Source organism: Fringilla coelebs (assembly GCF_963513975.1).
Source record: "Fringilla coelebs genome assembly, chromosome: 5".
NCBI classification, from domain to species: Eukaryota; Metazoa; Chordata; class Aves; order Passeriformes; family Fringillidae; genus Fringilla; species Fringilla coelebs.
Genome location: NC_140033.1, coordinates 34,805,152 through 34,825,371, shown reverse-complemented (window position 1 = coordinate 34,825,371; position 20,220 = coordinate 34,805,152). Strand labels below are relative to the sequence as shown.

Sequence of the window (20,220 nt, the reverse complement as noted above, 5' to 3'; positions counted from 1 at the left end):
TATAAGGACAATGCTATATACCTCTTAAAAGCAAATTGTATCAATATTCTGATCAAGAGTTGTCAAACTAACAATGCAAGTAAAACCACCCCAAATTCACCTATCACTACTGATACACTACTTACTTCAAACAGTTACATTTTGCCTGCCACTGGAAAGATTAGGAGATTAGATTAAAATTTAGGCAGATGAGTAAAATTTCTACTACGCATGGCTGCTTAGCTGGATTATCAAACACTACACAAGTTTCCAGGACATGATTCAGGAGAAGCATAATGTAAAATATTTTTGTCAAGCAAATTAAAGCTCAGGTTGTTTAGGCAGGGCAGAAATGAAGAGTGCCCAAAGCAAAAAACTTAGCAGTTATCAGAAACATTACTACTGCCTGTGACTTAAAGGCATTACTGGAGACTTCCCAGCCATACCCAATAAAGAAGCAGAAAAGACAACTCTGTGTGGTAGACTAACCATTCATGCTGCAGTCCTCTATGCATTACTGTTCTGAAAAAGTAACTACATGAAGATGAGGAACTATTATAAAGCACACTACAAACACACTTACAGAAGGCAAGAAAAAAATTAACTTGCATGGAAAAAAAAACCCTTACAGTTAAAAAAAAGCCTGTATCAAAGGGTCATATTGTTGTTTATTTCTTTGATTTTCTCTGACTACGGGGTGGGTATTTAAAAAGAACCGGAAGATAGGAATTGCAAATTACTACTTCAAAACCATTCTCACTTTACATTCTAGGAAGAAAATCACCCTACATCTACCTCAGCAATTTAACCAACTCAGAACTAGATGCATAATACTAAGGAAAGAACATTTTCTATAGATATCACCTAATTCTGAACTGTGGGATACTGCTGAACTCTGAAGTTGGCAAAGAAGTATTTATATTAAATGCACTCCTATTTGACTGGTCTTCACTCAGCACACAAGTTTAAAAAGCTACATAAAAATCAGTCCTTTGCAACCAGATTCACAAGGGGTGATCTGATGCGACAGAAGATCTAGAATCTCCTTTCAAACTTAGCAAAATTTCACAAACTACTGAATTATCTTATGGTGTGGGTGAAGATGTTTCGATTTTGCTTTCATGTAGTCTCCTTTCTACTGGTCTGAGAAAATTTCACTGCCTACAATGCACTGTGATGGCGTAAGAGGTGTGGAAACTTTCATCAAAGACAGCCAGGAACTGCTAGAGCACCTTCAGAGAACCAATACATCATTAACCATCACAAGCCTGTGGCCTTACAATTCAACTGGAAACTGATTTTAGAAAAGATTGAAAGCATACATTTCTAATGCACCCTCATTTTTACTGTTAACTTGTAAGAAAACAGGAGAAATTTTAAAATGCTGAATAGTACTGTATAGTACCACTGGAATTCCTGGGTAGTTAATGTGAAACTGTTTATTATTAATTCATGCAGAGTTTTAAAACATCATGCTTTACTCCAGATCTGAAGACATGAGATCAAACTGTAACACTCTGTTTGTTTCTGAGATGAAAAATGTATACAGAAATTGAAGCCTTTGAAAGAAAATTCTAAATTTGAGAATTAGGCTCCCAAACTATGTTGAAATTGACAGTACATTTTATACTACCACCTCTTCCAAAAGAATTAGTGTATCGTGGGAAAACAAGTCAATTTTACTCAACTAGAAAAATATAATTCATTCACATTTTACTACAGAAAGTCAAACATGGTTTTACTTGTTACTAAGTATACAGATCTTACTCCGAAAGACTATGGGAATCATGGAAACAGAACATATTGTTACCAGCACCTCTGGCAGACTGCTCTTTCCTCATCAAAGAGGGCTAAAACATCTGTTTCTTTGACAAGGAAATAGTTTTGGGTCAAATCACACAAAACTTCAAGAAAAACATGACTATGAAATGCTAAAGCTCAGAAACGACAGATAAGCTATCCAAAACATGCAGTATGCTGGTTAGGACTCCACTAAATTTTTATATCAAGAAATACGATGTATCAAATGTATATAGTGATGTATCAAAATACCATCACTATTCTCTGGGAGGCTATCTACATGTGGTTTACTTATGGTCAATAGCCACAGTGACAGAGCTCAATGCAAACGTGGCAAAGAAAACAAAAATGCATAGAAATGCATAGAGACATGAGGACATAAGGTCCCAGGCATTACAATCACTAAGTCTTTTAACACCTTCTCCATTTCCCTGATGCTGCTTTAGATGATCAGTGAAATAAGAAGGGTTCAGACATCTAAAGCAAACACTACTCATCTCCATTTTTAGAATACAGCTAGAAATTATGATTTCAGTGAAAAAATAAGCAAAAAATTATCTAAATGGTCTCAGAGATTGAAAAAAATCTGCCCTCTTAATTAAGGGAGCATTTTAAGGTAAACAAAAAATCATAAATGCCCCATTAGTACAGAATTCAGCACTGCTGTTAACTTCTGACCCAGCCTTCCCTCCCAATCTTATGACATGATCTGATGCTGCAACTGATCTAGATTGAAGTAGAAAGTGTATTTTTCTCTCATCAAGACACAAACTTTTGAAATACTTTTTTTTAACAATCTTGCCAGCAATGCCTTTCGTTTTAAGAAGTCTATAGTCTTAAGAAATCCAAGGCACACACAAAGCAGGAAAAAAAAATAATACTTATTCTATTACTGAATAATTTATTCAGGAACCATATTGAAATGTCTAACAAATACATGGCATAAATACATTATCTAATACAAAAAAAAAAACCTGACAGCACTTTAAGAAAAAAGTTGCGCTCCAAGCAAAGTGAAAAAAATCAGTGCATCCCTAAACTTTAAAGTTTCATTTTCCTTCCTAGTTCCCTTTCTGATCACAACTGCAACAAATTCAAAACAACCTTTAATGTATAGTACAATAGCACACAGTTTGAGAAGGAAATTAGGAACAAATGAAAAATGCAAAATAGCAAATTTGCATTTATTTTGTTCACTCTCTGTAGCCTGTAAAGCTTCCAGGCTCAATAAGTTTCAAGTGCAAATTGTAATTCTCAGTTTTCTCACTAGTAAACAGCACAGAGAATTACAGAGAATTTAAAGCCATTACACAAAAGACAACCAGTTATACAAAGACACTACGTATTCATTACATCCCTAGAGGGCTTGAACTGAGCTCTCATCAACAGAAGTGAGTGTGCTTGGAAACAGAAGTTTAACAATTGCATGACATATGAATATCACAGAGAGGATACAGCACTATGTGAACAGCCATGAGTTTTGGAGGAAAGATACCACAGATGAGTTAAGGATAGGAAAAAGTAGTCCTCATGCACAAAGAGAAAGTGGGTATAATGGAAGGAATAGGTTTATGGCTGTAGAACAGACCCCTGCCATGACTAAGCAATTCTGAAACAGTGCAAGTTTAGAAAGACAAGCAAAGCAAGTTACCTCTCCAGTATAACACCGGTAAGAATCACATGAGGGGTTGAGAATTAGCAAGAACTCAGTCATCAACAGTCTCAAGTTACTGCTGAATTGCTTCTGTCAAGACCACACAAAGAGCTTGAAAACATTTAACATGCAGTTACGTATGTCCTAGCAGCCTTCATGCCACTTCCTTAAGAACAGCTTTAACAAATTTTGGAGTGAAATAGGCAACATTTCCATCTTTAAGAGACAAAGTGGTATACACTGGAATAAGATTTTTAGATCATTTCAAGCTATCAACAGCAGATCCAAGCTGTGGTATCCAAGTACATGAGCTGTATTTTCATATACTGGAAAGAAGAGCTTTTCTAAAGTTTGGATGTTAATTTGTTCTTCTTTTCTAGGGTTCCAAGTTTAACTGCTAGGATTATATATTCACATGCAAGGTCCTCAAGTTTAGCTCAGGTTAATGTATTCTTTCAGTGGCCAAAAGCTAAGCAAACACACACATTAGCAAAGGAAGCCACTACTCAGCAATACAACAACAGAAAAAGCAATGTCTGAATCCACAGTTAAAGTTCCCTATGACAGTAATGATGACTGCATCCAACAAGATAAAGTAACAAACAGAGGGTAGCAAGTTCAAACACAAGATGAGCTTAAACCTAAACAAGAATGGAGTCACCTAGCGGAGGAGAAAGGGCACAGATACAAATAGCACAAAATCTACTCAAAAACTTAAGCACAGAGAAATGTTAAAATGATAAATAATGGTTTTGCATTTATATAGCACCATCCATCCAAACAAGACAAAGCGCTTTACAAATATTAATGAATTGAGACACAGTGTCTTCAAAGGTATCCATATTCAATTTGAAGTGTAGTGTAACAGTACTCTAAAGAACATCAGAGGCATTTTTACTGCTTCTTTCCTATGCAAGCATGCCCTTATAAAACACTTCTGTTTCTAAAGCATTTATAAATTCCATGACACATGCTACACTTTTAAAATCTAGAGGAAAGAAGACTCAAAAGGTATATAATCGGTGTCTATAAATACTTATTCAGTAACAACAGAATGACAGAAAATTACTCCTATTCTCAACTGTCAGAATGAAGGAAAGCCTACATTTCAAAAAGAGAGTGTGTTTAACTAGACATTGCAGCAAAAGCTTCCATGGTTAAGTAGCAACACTAGAAAAAAAACATTATCAAAGAATAATTCTAAGACATCAGCACTGCACTTAGAAAATTTTACATAAAATAATTACACCATAATAAATCTATAAGAAATGCACAGACTTCAAATGCACCTTCTGGCCTATCTATCATTCTGCAATATTAGAAACACTTTGAAGAGAGAAAAAGAGGGAGGAAACAAGACAACGAACCTTACCCTCTGAGCTTTTGCAAGTTCTTCTTTCAATCGCTCATAGCCCTTTTCTCTTACTTCCAGTACAGATGGGCTCCGTAAGTGAGATAAACTGTCTGTACTCAACCCAAAAATATCTTCATTTCCTTCAGCAACATCTGCTACTGTAGTACCCTGCAAAAGCTCTCTCTCCACGTTATTGCTCTCCTTCCTGGCATTACTGTGATTGAATGACCCACTCTGGGGTCCAGAGGTAGAACAAAGTACTGTGTCGGTAACATTGATGCTGTAAAGAGAGCAATATAATTTTTATTTATATAATACATTAAGAGTAAGTATTTTAGAAGTGGCAGTAGTGATGTTGAATATATAATTATGGACACAATTTAATATTGCAACATTGTAAATAATATTAAAACTGTATCTTTAATGAAGCAAATAGTTTATATGCAAAAAACATCAACAATTTAAATAAAAGACACTTGGCATTTACCTGATACCTGATACTTCTCCACAATTCAGTTGTCGGGGAGATGAATAAACAGGTTGTGTAGGAAGGTCAGAAACATTTAATGCATTGGGTTGGATTGGTGTGGACACAACAGAAGGATGTGGTCGGTAGATTACACTGGGTGAGGTAGTTTGTTCCTGAGTCCCGGGTTCATTTACTCCAAGAAGATCTGGTGTAGTAGGCGAAGCGAGGTTCACTTCATGAAAGCCTTCCAAGGGGTCACTGGCCATAATAAAAGCCTCATTATATGAATCCCTAAATGAAATGATCACATTATCAGAAAGTAAACAGGAAATACTTAAATATATCTGACAGCTATTTGAATTTTAAATACGTTCACTCAAATATGTTCAGAATACTTTGTGATAGAATAGAAACTGTGAACTACTTCAGCAAAAGTACAAACTACCACCAAAAATGTTTTTTCCCACCCATTGAACTGCTGAGTCCAGAAGATCTAACAGCAGACTCTGCATCTAAATGGGATGATGAAACCAAGAACATATTCTACATCATAAAACAACGTCATTCTTAATATAATCTAGAGCTGTTTCATATCAAAACAAACATATTTCACTCATGAAAGAGGGGCAGACCTGGGAATCGGTGAAGAAAAGAAAAATTTTTAAACCTAAAACTTCCACTTTTCATCTCAATGAAGCAAATAATCTAGGACAGAAATTAGTGAACCTTTAAATAAATTACAGTCCATAGTGGTTTTGGCTCAATTACTCATCTGATCTTTTAACAGTTAACTGAAATGCCAGACTTTGCTAATAAGATTTCTCATGAAGTATGACGGTGTATATTTAATACATCACATGATTAAGTGAACATGACAATTGTGAACAAGTATACCAAAAATATAGGTAAAAAGTACTATGAATTGGCAATTTCACTGACAATCTTTCAATTTATTTTTTAATTACATAAGGTTTTCATAAAATCAACAGAAAACACGTACAACACATGATTTTTACAAGTCCTACTTTTCAGCAATTTCTCAGAGATGACAAAAATCTCTGCATAATTCAAAACTCTATGTTGGAAGAAGTATGAAGAAATTTGTGAAGGAATTACTTAGCACTGATTATTCACTGCAAAAAAAACCACCTTTTCCACATTACATAAATACAGAAGAGAGAAAGTACTCAAAAAGTTACCTAATGTGCAAAAAAATCTAAACAAAATAATACATTGTATTTTACAGAGAAAGCTGCTTGGAGACTACACTTGAAAAGACAAAGCAGGAAGAAGATCTAGAAAGATGATGGTCATAACCATGAAGAGAGGATGCCATCAACTTACACGTACATCCACTTCATTAGCTACTTCACAAAACACACAGGAGACATCAAGAATGGAATCCCAAAATTACATCTGAAGTAATGTTTTAGTTAAATTAAGACTTTTTGGTCACCTTAAACTCAAAGAACACTACTCAAAACTGTTCTGCATCTCAAGGATTGTGGTGTGTATACACCAGTGTGAAACACAGAGCTTTGCCACATCAGCAGGTACATGTGGGTAAAATTCAACCCTTCAGACAGCAAGAATATGTTAATTGCTCCAAAAAAAAAAAAAAAAAAAAGAAATAAAGGAAAGGAAAAAAAAAAAAAACATTCACCCCCCTCTAAGAAATATAAGGGACAAAAAGGACATTACATGAACAAAGAAGAATGTTTTTGTTTCGGGTTCCTTTTCTGCAGAAGATTTTATGCAGAAATTTGTTTTATTTTGAACTATCAAGAGCAGTTGCACAAATATGATTTACACAGAAAAACACTTTGGGTTTTGAAGCTTTCCTATAACAGAGATTAAAAGCTTATTTTTAAGTTTAAGTAACTTTGGCAAATATTGCTTTTTGTTTTCCCTACAGTTCTTAACTATTAGAAGCCTTACAATTACATGCTCTACATGATGATAAAGCTGGTTAAGTAGGCAAATTAAAATTAAGGAACTGACACAGCAATAGGACATTTCTTCAAAGTTTAATTTCAAGAATGTTTTCAGCTCTACAATGCAATTATTACATAATTGTTTTACATTTAATAAGCAAAAATACTGTCATCTTTATAGTTCATCACACCAGCTGAAAAATATCCATGTCACAGATCTCAAAGTCAGGGTCACATCTACACAAACATTTCCCTTTCTTTGTTCCCACCACTGTCCTCTTCTTTGACCACCAAGCCAGCCATACCCAGCACCACTATACTGGCAACAATACCAACCTGCCACTTAAAATTCCTGACACTTTGGATTCCAGTCCTCACAACTAACAAAAGACAGGTTCTGAACATGGATGCAGAACGGCTGCCTGGATGCTTTGTCTATTCTTCAGCACCTATGAAAGTGCACCCAAATCCATACAACAGAAGCAGAAATTGAGACCCACCTGAGACCAAAACAGGAAGACACTTCGGCCACATACTCCCTGCTGTTGACTGCTTGCTATTTCAAGTTTGAAAGATGCTAGTCATTGCTAGTTACTCTTAAAATTCACAGTCTGCCTTGATATTCAGTAGAGATATCATGGAACTTCATATCACCAGTACCACTGGCTGAACTTTGCTATGCAAGGTTTTTTTCAAAAACCTAGTTTTTTAAAAAATGCTACTTAGCCTTTTCCAAGAATTAAAAAAAAAGGTCAAGAAAAGCTTATTTATTTGTCATTTATCTTACTATTTCTGTACAAATATTAGAGCTGTCTGTTTGGAGCAAATACTTTAAATACACAGAGTAAGCAACAGGTTAAAAGATGCACCATTCCATGTATCTGTGATAACAGACACAAATTCATCTACATTCTGAAGCCTAGAAGGACATGCTGGCTCACACAGAGAAAAAACAATTGAAAGCCTACTTATTATCTTTCAAATATTCAAATGCACTTCTAACTGTCCCTCTGGACCATCACATCAATTTACCCTGGCAAAATAATATGTACAGGGGATGGATGGGAGGAATCTATCCTACCTACATGGTCCCACTCCTCTGAGAAATGTTCCACTTAATTCTTCTCTACAGCTTTTCCACCTAATCTGCCTGTATCCTGCAGTATTTTTAACAGTAAAAAAAGAAAGAGCCCAAACCAAAAAGATTAGGATATTTACAAGACTATCACTCAGCTTATGCATTAAATATTGACCTCAGCCTAAACAGTAAATAAATCCATGCATAACTTCCTCAGCTATGCAAAAACAAGCTCTTTCTGATACAGAAAGTAAAAAAGCTTTAAAAGTTATAAAAGTTATTCCTGGAAGAGCTGAAAATAAAGTCCCTCAGCTATATTTTTCCCATAGCCTGTCAAATGGGCACTCATAAGCAAACCATCTGTGTAAAACACTTCCAGTCACAACTTTTTTCTTTCCTAAGATTACTTCTCACTAGGCAGAAGCTGGATACACCACACAGACAAGACAAAGGAGCCCATATTAAGTACCTCAGTTTCAAGACTCACCAACACCATTATGAAGACACGTTACACATTCATGAAACCAAACATACATGCAAAAAGCCACGTGGTTGTAAAACTAAAAGCTCTCCCTTGGGAAAGAACTCTTCAAAGTAGTGGTAACCAAAAGGAGAAGGATTAAAAATGCATATTTAATTTCAGTGTCATTAAAGATTAGAGGCTTCCTAAAGGCTTGCAGAAAGGATTCATGTTATTGACTAAGGCAGCAATGAACAGCCTTGCTGTGAAGGAACATGAAGCAAATGGTAAGCTGAGAGCTTCACCAGGAGCCAAGCTGACAGTGTGCAAAAACACCACACACTGTTGACACAGCACTCTTCAGTAGTAATTCTGCTACTGTGAACAAAAGCTCATATTCTGACATTTCAGGGCGGCACACATGTTAAATAATTATTTTCTTAGTACTTCTTCTACTACATTAATATAAGGTGAAAGCTTGGAATCACATTAGTGCCTACTAAATGTGATTATTTTTTTCTTAGTTGATACTATGCAATTAGCATCACATAAAAATGTCAAGTACTGTAATAAATCAGGATGAAACAATAAAATAATTCATTTCATTATGCTTTCATCTGGAAATAACGCAAATTTGGAGGGAGCTGACAAATGTCACTTTTTATTACCTCTTCGCTGCCACACCTGCACTGCTGACTAACCACAACTTCATGAGGAAACTATGCTCAAATCTGTTATTTTGTCTAATAGTAAACTAAAATGTACTACAAAGAAACCAGTTTAACAACACTTGGTTTAAAACTTCCTAAAACTTCTAAGAGAAATTGAGAACCACAAAAAATTTTAACAGCAGTCAAATCAAAATGCTTATACCTAATTTTTCTGTTATAACTCTAAGAGGGACTTAACTACTTGTCTCAATCAAAGCACTCAATAAGTTAATACTAAAAAGCTCCCTGAAAGCCAGTAATTTATTGAGGTTTGTTTCCTTTTGAAAACAAAATGTTGAAAACCACCTACCACAAACTCTGGAGTTTGTCTTCCACTGATTGCTTTTGAATACCAGACACTTTGAAGATAACAACTCAGAACTATTTCCAGACTGCTATAGTCCATTTAAAAGCAATGCCAACATCAAACATTTCACACATCTCATTTTCAGCTTTAATAGTAAAAGAGTACAATCTATCAGAATGGCTACCTGCTCGAGTGGGAAGAAAAAAAAATCCCTTAAGGAAGAAAGTTAACACCTCTAAACATTATCACCAAGAGCAAATTCTATTTAGTCTTTATCAAAAGAATGTGCCCATTAGCCACTGTGGTTTAACCTCCATGCAGCAGGCCTTTAATATGTAACTGAGTCTCAAAGACTTCATTTGTTAGACTCCAACATCTGCTTCAGCTGATTTGGGAGGGGTCTGGAAAGTGGATTTTTCCTCAAAACGGCTGCCATTAGCCCACCACTGGGCCTGCATTCTTCTCAGTCGGTTTAAGGAAAAAAAAATTTTGAAATATGTGGCATTACAGAGCCTGGAATGTAATATGTTTTAAACTCTAAAGAACTCAGTAGGGAATTAAGAATAGTGGATTAATGAACACCTTTTAAAGAAGCAGTTCAGTTAAGTACTGCTACTTCAAACCTATCAGATGCAAATAGGTGGTTTTAAATTTAAATTGCTGTAAGGCATATACAGGCAATAATTTCAAGTTCAAAACTAATTCAATTACATCTATCCAGTATAAGATATTCAAGAGATGTAGACACAGGACAAAATGTGGTTGATTTTCTTCCTAAACTGTTTTATATTTAAGGTTAGCCAGAGATTTCAAGCAAGTTTAAATACCATTATCAATGCCAGTTGACTGCATGAACACAATTCAAGATTTGGCATAGGAATTCCTTTAAGGTTTGCAAAAAATAATTCCCAGTGCTAAAATCTTGAAATTGTGATAGAAATTTCTTCTCCAGGAACCCAAAACAAAGTTGGTTTGTTTTTGGGTTTTTTTTTTTTTTTTGAGCCAGTAAGATATGAGAGAAAAGAAAACACTGGACTATTCCAGTCTTTACATATTCTACTTTTATTTTATTTTCAAGTGACCTCACACGATGTATTTACCAATAACTGATAAATTAGGCAAAACAGTAAATGGAAGGTAAGGTGTTAAGTTCAGCAAGTTCACAGAATTTAACAGCTAGCAGAAACACACTTGGTTTAACGTGAGAATATTTTTCTACTGCATTCCCTCTACTGTTGTCATAGAATACTATGATGTGAGTCTATTTTAATTCTCACTTTATGGATTGAAACCACTATTCTGCACTGTTTTAAAACAAACACAGTCTACTTGATAGCAGGATTTTATGAAGTTACAAAGACTTTTGTTGCGATGAACTGATGATAAAAAAAAAAATCTCTTTTAAGAACTTTTTTTTAGGCATATCTTCAACTAGAAAAATATAGGTACAGCAAGTGTCTCTCTTACAGAAACAAGCCACACACAAGATTCAATGACCTATATTTATGAAGTGCTTGTGAAACTTATAAATAAACATGGTTTAGAGTCTGGGAGATACTACACCTCTTACTAGAGTGAAAAGTCAGTGCTTTGCAAAGGCAAAGAATACTGCAGACTTTCATTGTAAACAAACATTCAAAGAATGCTGTTCTGTTAACAAAGACTCTCAAACCAAGTTAATTAAAATGAAAATATGATTTTCTTTGCAGTTCCTGTTCTTTTTAAAGGAGAGCCTTTTTCTGCCTTATCTTGGAAACAATTTCACAAGCCCATCTCAGGTTTAAACCTGATCACAATGACTGTAGTGTCATTCTTGCCAAGACTTGGACCTAAAGCTCCTCTCGTTTTCAGTTAACACTGAATATATTCAGCAAATAAACATAAACTTCAGTAAAATTACCATGAATTTCCTGACATTGTACCTGGAAATGCATTTAAAGAAATATTTTCCTAATTTATTAAAAAATGGTTAGTATATTAGTGCAAATAAAGTCTCTTAATACAAGTCTCGACAGGTTACAGTAATACAATATTTTACATGCCATATTAAAAAGGGTCTTAAAAATAAAAATCCAAAGTACATATCTCCTTTCTGAGAAAATCCATAAACCTAAGTGGAACAGTGAGTGACCATCTCATTTGGTATTTTACATGAATTTTTAAACCAAATCAATAACAGCTATGAAGAAAGCTGCAGTCTATAATCAAAATGCTTCTTGTGACTGTTCTGTTCTCCTATGGAAAAAAATCCCCCTTTTAAATATAGCACAACAAGATGGATATTCCAGTTGCAGCTGTGAGGTGCACTCCCATTTGTTATTTATTAAAAGCATAATGAGAACAGTAAATTATTTATCCTTCTTTGCTCACTAGGTAACATTAACCAAGCACAACGGATGAATGACTGCCAAGAGACAAATACAGAAGGCCCAACTTTAACCCTTCCAAAAACTCATTAAACAGATCTATGATAGAAACAACAATAAAAATATTAAAGCAACAAGATTTCAGGTTCTACCCTACAGTGATTAATACAAATATTTGAACAGATGGTAGCTGCCAATACATACTTCTAGCCTGAATAACCTTACATCTGCTTCAAAAGAGAAGCTGATAATTTCAGTCACAGCAAGTCTATACAAGATTAATTATTTTATCTATTTAGATAATTGTTTTTGAGACCTCCTAAGAACATGCTTTAAAAGGAACGCAGCAAACAAAGCGAATAACATAAAACTTAGTATATTATCTGCGAACAAAACAGACAACACTTTCAAACTCATGAAAACACTGTAGCTTTTTGTCAGCAAGATAAACTCTGACAGTATTATTAAGGCTTTGGTCACTCTGTTCTTCTAATTCCAAAGCCCTGTGACCCTCGGGGAATTACTGGAGCATCAGCACTCTGGCAGCACAAATTTCTGCATAGCTCATCGCTTGAAATCAACTTGTACCAAAATTTACTTTCTGAGCCTTACTATCAAAGATAACTACATTAGAAATTAAGGCAAAGTCAAATATGCTATTTAACTACTTCAGTTTACCAGACCAGTTATTGGCGACTTAAGGATGGCCCTCAACATTGCTTGACAGACCATAAAGCAACCACAAAAGCTACAGGCGAGCGCAGCCCCACTGTCCCAGCAGAACGCCACTCCGGTCCCTGCCCACGATGCTCTGGCACCGCTCGAGGGGCGCAAAATCTGCGAACCCCCCAAGGGGCCCTGCCCGGCCCTCCCCCGCTTCTCTCCCTGCCCCTTTCGGCGCTCTCCCCTGATCCGCACCTGCCGCCCCGCCGGCCGAGAGCTCCGTGAGCGGAGGCGAAGCGTTCTGCACTAGCTCAGCTTCTTCTCGCATCCCTCCTCTCCTCGTCTCGGCCACCGCCGCCGGGCCGCCCTTCCCCTCGGGCTCCGCACAGGCGCTACCTGGGGAGCACGGCAGCTGCTCCGACCCGCCGGCCCCGGGGATGCGATGGCTCTTTGTCCGCCGCCGCTGCCACTCCAGGGGCAGGTGCTCCGGGCACTTCCCGGGGTGATCCCCGACAACTACTTTTGCCCAGTTTTGCCTTCGACCGCGGCTAGACTCGGGGACAAGCGCATCCCTGCCGCCGACTGCCCCTTCCGCACCCACGCGAGCCCCGACGGATCCGGGGACGCCCTCCCGCCGCAGACGGGCACAGCGGCACGGCCCGGGCCGTCACCTGTTCCCACGTTCTTCCGGGCAGAGTCCCACAGCCGCCACAGCCAGCCCGCGCCCGGTCACGGCGCCCCGGCTAGGGGCAGCGCTCCCCCGCGGCGCCTGCTCCGCCCGCCTGGGCATAGGCTCCCGGAGACGCGTCAGCGGGCAGGTGCAGCAACACTAGGGGAGAGCCACAGCCCGGACAGCCACCCCACGCTCCCACTGGCGGAGCCGGGATTGGGGCCGGGGCCGCGCAGCCCCCGCCGCACGTACCTGCCGAGCCTCGAGAGAGGAGCGGCCGCCGCCGCCGCCGCGTCCCCTCAGCCGACCTGCGGGGCCGGGCCGCGCATGCGCGGCGCGGCGCAGCGCCCGCAGCGGGGCGGGGGGGCAGGTGTGCGCGCTCCCGCTGGCGCCCCCTAGCGGCGGGGCGGGGGTGACCGCCGTGAGGGGAGCGGGGCGGGGGCGAGGGAACGAAGGGCCCGGGGCCGGGGCCCGGGCTCCTCAGCGGGCCGGAGAGTTAAACGCCGGAACGCTGCTGCTCTCCGGGGACAGGCGAGCACCGGGCTGTCAGACCTGAGTGTTCCCTTGCCGCGAAAAACACAAGGAAGTTAATCATTCTGTGTTTAATGGTATGCAGTAACAAAGGCACGGAATTGCACAACTGAAATTGAGGAAATGAAAAATATGCCAGGTGGTTATCCAGCAGTTTTCATTCATGGGGCATGCACTGTTCCAAATCAGTTTCCAAGCCTCCCTAATGTATTTATAATTTCATAATTAAAGACTGAACTGTACAGACAAAATTTCTGAAATGAGGCCACATAGAGAGCTATAAGAGGCCTCACTTGCTAAGGAGAGGTGTTTTTCCAGCCCCAATAGTTTGATTAAGAGCAATTACTGCTATGTCTCATCTGGGCTTGCCTTAGGCCGTCCCCATTGCCACCCTGACATGAGCATGGTGCTTAGTGCACTTGAAGTCCTGGTTTGTGTGTCCTGTGTGTCCTGTGTCTTAAAGGTGATAGGCAAAATGCTATAACACTGCTATAAATAAGCATCCATTTCACCGCTGGTCTGATTACAGTGCCAGAAAATATCCTTCAAATGACAGCGCAATTAGCTGGACCATGTACTTTCCTTGCTGTTAGTGCAGCTGAACTGAATCGTGTGCTGCATGGTGAGGAACCTGAGCAAAAAACTAAGGTAAACAAGACCTTGTCCCATTCATCAGTTAAGGAATCTAGGCCGCATTCCAGTCAATAGTTGAAACTTTAATTATCTTGACAGCTTTCCACTGAATGTGGAAGAATCCTGTTTGGCCAGTCCTGCAGGACGTAGCCACAGACAAATAATGTTCTCTGTGGCACATTCCCCATGGCATCCACCAAGTAAAAAGTTCATTGAAAGCAAAAGAATATGACAAAGATGACGTCCAAAGGCAAATGTATCAATGCCATTCCTCACAAAGTAAAAATACAGTACCTATAAATACTATCTTCTCAATTATTTTCCAGTATGTAAATCTACATTAACTACAATGGGGCTCAGGCAGAAAAATGGCTACAGAAAGTCATCATCTAGAGCTTTTCTGGAAGCAATCTGAAAACCAAGAAACCAAAGTGCCAGAAGTGGAATATTCAAACAGCAGTATAACTTGAAGTTTGTTATAAAACCCCAAAAGAGCAGAGATGTTCAGTATAAGGACCTTGAACTTTAAATTATTTAATTTGCTAATATTGACATGAGATAGAGTCCAGGCAGTGCTATCAGAATACAGGTTTGACAAATTAGAAGATGCATCAGAAATTTATTAACAACATGATTGCAAAAGAGATGACAAGTGGAATCATAAGCTGAAAACAACCTATTAAGACATAGTAAACCAACAAGAGTCTATAATTAGGATCTGTAATCCTATAGTTCTTAATCCTGTACAATGACTGTGCTCGGCATGACAGTCTGCTGTCTTAACCAGATTGGACATCTTGCATTTCAAGAAATAAAAGCAGTACAGTTCCAAAGACATTTGACTGCTAAAATTAATCACCAACAGATTTATTTTGTCAAAGTACTCCTGTATTTTACTGTGTGTAATACTTTAAAGAGTCAGGCAGCAACAAAACACAGAAAGCGTAATTTACATGGTTAAAATTAAAAGCTAAAATAAATTGAATAAATAAATTGAATTAAATCCAGAGTCATAAATAAGAGAAGGAGTCTTTTGCCTGGGGCTGGGGGAAAAGAAAAAGATATTTTTAAAGAGTATTTTTATCCAGGCCTTTGCTCCTTCCTGAGCTGCACATCAGTGTCAGGGCAGAGTTACTCCTCCAGGCATCATGAACTGGAGCCAAGGTCGCAATGAGGGCACAGCCAAGAGCAGAGCCAGGTGGTGATAGCAGCAAGCTTTGCCATACACCAGTGACCATCATCCAAGGTGAGATGTCAAATCAAGTCCAGGATCCATTCAGGAAGTCTTATCAGGAAGAGCAGGACGCAGTACTGGAGACGTGTGTGACCTGTGTGCAGACCTACACCTGTAATGTAGGTCCGAGGCTCATCCAAGGAAAAATCATCCAAGACAGACTCACAGAAGACAGTCAAGTTTGGCTGTCTGTTTTGAGCTCCACAGTGTGGTCAAATGCCCCAGATCAGAAATTCCCATTCTCCAGCTAGATAGAACACTGAATAGGTATCTTGGCACAGACTTGTATACTGAAAACTGAGTCTTGACTTGTGTATCTTCTCTCCAGTCATACAGATGGAAGGTGTGATAAAAATCACTGCAAACAGTTCCTGCACTGCACAGTCCCCCTGAACTGCAGCTGTGTCTGTCAATGTCTTCTGTCACATTTGAACCATCTAAGAGACTGTATCTTCAAATGTGGTTGTTTCCTTTCCTAATAGTTACAGTCCACTCATCCTAAGAAACCTGTTTCAGGGAGGAGAATACAGAAAAGACAAAGGCCTTCTGTTTTGCAGAAGGTAGTCCCAGACCATGGCGGGGCTCTCTGTTGAAGGCAAGGATTGCTGCAGGACTTTAGAAAAAACAAGTGTGTAGTTTTTCTTTGATCTGAATTTAGTTAAAGTTTCTCATCTCCACGCAGAAGTGCAAATGCCAGCCAATGTAATTTTTTCCCCCTACAGGTTGGGAGGAGTTAAAGAAAGAGATGGTTGTTCTCTTTGTAGAAGATGTTTAAGTGTTTAGTAGGGGAGGATGTCCCAGCAATGTCATGGATAAATAAAGCAAATAAAATTTGAAATCTCACTTTCTACTTGCCTATGATACTTTTTACTTGTTTATTTAATTACTTTTTTAGTATTGAATGAACTGTACTTATTATCTCCCTTTTTGTCAAGATGTTACAAAACAAGAATCTCAAGAAAGCCAAAAGATAAATTTATTAATAGCAGTCATACATGCATTGAAACGCCATAGTACAGTGAAAAAAACCCCAAAGAATGATCCACTATAAACAAAAAAAGGTACAGAGACTGTAAGTCTTATCTATTCTAGAAATTCCACCCCCCCCCCACCCCACCCTTCCTTCTACTAGCTCAGCTGAACCAGTGCTAGCAGTACTGAGAACTGTAGCTCCCCAGGCAGGCATAGTTCTTCCGTGTTTAGTTAACCATTTTGAAAGCAAATCCAATTGGTACATTGGCATAAATAAGCTTCCAGCTGATTGGAGCCCTAAAATTTATCTCTATTCTGCCCTCCTCGTCCAATTAATAGAATGTTAAAACTGGTGAGGTCTGTGTTATTTTTCAAATCTACCCACTAAAAAAAGGCCCAGAATAACAGAAAATAAGCAGGATTGATATTAACTGCTCCTGAAGCTCTTTCTCAAAACTTCCAATGGTGAAAGATAGAACAGCCTCCCTAAGCAGTACATTCCAGTGCTGAACTAACTTTGGAGTTACAAGTATCTTCCAAAGTCTAACCTCATCTCCTGTGCTGCAGTGTAGAAGAGGTAGTGAGCTTATCTGTGTGAATACAGGAAGCAGAATTCAGGGCATTTGATAACATCACTTACACCCTCAATTTCATCAAAGAATAAACAATTATTTTAATCTTTCCTCAAAGGTGATGTTTTTTAGGCCTCCAATGTTTTTTATTGTTCTCTCTGGGTTTTTTCCTGTGGGTCTTTATCAGAACAGCGCTCAAGTCCAGACACAGCACTCCAGCTGGGGTCTCATGAGCACTGACTTTAAGATATCACACATTTGCTTATACATCCTACCAAAGATCCTTTGCTTTTTCTCTTATGGCAGCAGAATACTGCTTAACCAGTCCTTCTCCAGCTTGTGTATAACCTCACTTGTGAATTTTCTTCTATGTCCATTGATTCTTACTGAATTCTAATCTTGTTCTGAAAAAAAAAATGTTTAAGACCCTTCACATCTTGCAGATTTGATAAGTGCACTGTCTATTCCATCAGCCGAGTCATTAATTAAAATACTGCATGTTATCAGATCCAGAATGATCCTCTGAGCTGAGATGCTCCTCTTGAAAAATTGACCTTCTAAAATCATGGTTTGAGTGGGGTTTTCATATTCGTCTTGTATTGTTTTTACAGTAGTTTATGCTGGACAACATACCCCTCCCTTTCTTATGATATGTCACAGGAGGGAATTTCAAAAGCCTTAGCAAACTCCATCTGTATCACATATATTGATTCTTTCCTATTTGTCTTCAAATGATGTGCTCAAATCACGCAACAAATATGTTGCAGCATCAAAACCTCAAACTGCTTTATAGTCTTCACCTCTGCTACCAATGTTACCACCTCTGCTGTACATGCACTAAATTAATATAGAAACAAGAACTTAAAATGACATCTAAAAAGGAAATACTCATTAAAGCCCTGTTTCCATTAATTGAAAGTCAAGGCTTGAATACTAAAAAATATAAACTTGGCAAATAAATTCTTTTATACACTGTATATATGTATACACAACTGGCAGAACTCACGGACAAATATTAAAACAATGGCCCATTCTTTACTGATTTAAAAAAAAAACAAAACACTGTTACGGGAATACATAGAACACAGCCTGACCAAGGAATGTACAAATTAAAAAAAAATATAAAAATTCTTCATTAACTGTTAAAATGAGAAGGATTAAAAAGAAATTTCCCCTTCAAGCACATTAGATTACAATTGCCCACTTTGACCCTAAGACTGATTCTGCAAACAAGCTGCCCAACTAGACAGATTCTGCTGTTGAATATGAAATAATAATGCCTCTACATTTTTTGAAGGTGCTTATAAATGTAGCAATACTAAATAGAAGAAACATAACAACTGAAATGGGCTTACCAACTTATGTAAGGACTGACATGTGGCTTCGTTTATCTTTAGAAGCAAGCCAGGGACACATCCAGAGTGCAATTAAAAATAGTACAACGTGTTCATCCCTAGTTGGAAGATAGCAGAGATACCAAACCTGAACTCAGAAATCAGAAAATAAAAATACAAAATAGATTTTCACATGAAAGTTACCTTTCCAAAAATCCAAACAAACTTTATAGCCCAAAAAAACCTGTTGTTAAAACTCAAGAATTCTTTTACTTGATGAGACTCCAAAAACAGCTCCACAAATACTGAAAATAAAAGCAGTTAAAGGCACTAGGGAAGAATTCAGGAACCCTGTGTTTTATTCACAAGCCTGCTTTGGACCTTGGTACTTTCTCTGTGCCTTATTTTTTCCATCTCTAAATGAAATTAATGAAACTTCTTCCTCCTTCCCCATAACACATACTCATATGATAAATTTTAAATAATTTTTCAAGAGTCTTCATTCTTTCATATGAACTTGCTGTGGAAATGGAATATGTGGCTTTAATGAGCTGTTTTTTCTTTATTTTTGCTCAACAACACAGAGATTCAAAATCAGACTTCAGTCAAGCCTGCCAGTTATTGCTGAGTTGTGTTCTCTGAGGTGAAGCTGATCTTATGGAGAAGTTTCTACAGGTATGAACCATTTCCCTGTGTGACAGAAGTACCATTTTATTCACCTTCTGTTTAGAGTTACCTAGTTGATATACAGGCATCACTCCAATGGGCATAGGAATGTGTCCCAGTTTAGAGTGGCCTTTTCTTCTCCTTGTCTTCTTCTCTCTTCTCGAGCTCAGCACACTCATGATGCCAAGGCTCTGCAAGTTCAGTGCAGCAGAGAGGCATTTCTGAAAAGTAATCTGAGTTCTTTACTCAGTAGATGGTAAAAAATGCCTAAGTAGTATTGAAACCAGAGCAGTTTCAGTTGCACAAAAGAAAGGGATTACTGTTACACTTCCCAAAGTGACCTTAAAAGTGCTAGGCCTCCCAGGAGTCTAGTCTCCAGTATCATATACATCTCTGTTACCTTGATTGGAAATGTTCTCTCACACTCACCGTGGTAGGAAACATTTTCTGTCACCTCATTAAAATAGTCAAAGCATGGATTTACCCAGAGGAGAGTGAAGGATAAATTCCCCAGCTAGCACCATTCAATGCCTGTGCATGTTCTGGGCCAGGCACTGGCTCAGCAGCGGCACAGCAAGCAGAAGGTTTATTTCATCTGCTCTTGGCAAACTGGTTTAACCTCATGTCTGGGGGAACAAGGAGACTTTAAGTGCTCTTCAGGCAGTTTTTCTAAGTGAAAAGTTGCAGAGAGCAGAGAATGAAAGGATTTGTTGAAATTCAGGTGGAAATGATCAGACTTGCTGTCCATAATAAAAGGTTAGTTGTTTATCTCTGTTGGTTCACTAAACATGCTATTCTTCTTCCTGCATGCTACTTGATCTTTTTACACTCTTT

The 20,220-nt window shown here is 38.3% G+C and overlaps 1 protein-coding gene across 5 annotated transcripts in view; it reads right to left on the bottom strand.

Moving 5' to 3' along the window:
* The window catches only part of RAB3IP (RAB3A interacting protein), a 32,551-nt gene extending 18,789 nt beyond the window's left edge, over window positions 1-13,762 (bottom strand). For 4 of the 5 annotated variants that reach the window (XR_014616170.1, XR_014616171.1, XR_014616172.1 and 1 more), the window contains exons 1-3: window positions 6,958-7,056; window positions 5,275-5,547; window positions 4,806-5,067 (exon numbers count right to left, since the gene is read on the bottom strand). Coding sequence is in view for 1 of the 5 variants with exons in the window: in XM_084206227.1 (XP_084062353.1) it covers window positions 4,806-5,067; window positions 5,275-5,547; window positions 6,958-6,959 (537 nt within the window). In the remaining 4 variants the exon portion in view is untranslated. Of the gene's footprint in view, window positions 1-4,805; window positions 5,068-5,274; window positions 5,548-6,957; window positions 7,057-13,696 lie in introns of those variants that run through there. The other variant, XR_014616169.1, reaches the window with a different exon arrangement.
* Between the last annotated feature and the right edge of the window lie 6,458 nt (window positions 13,763-20,220).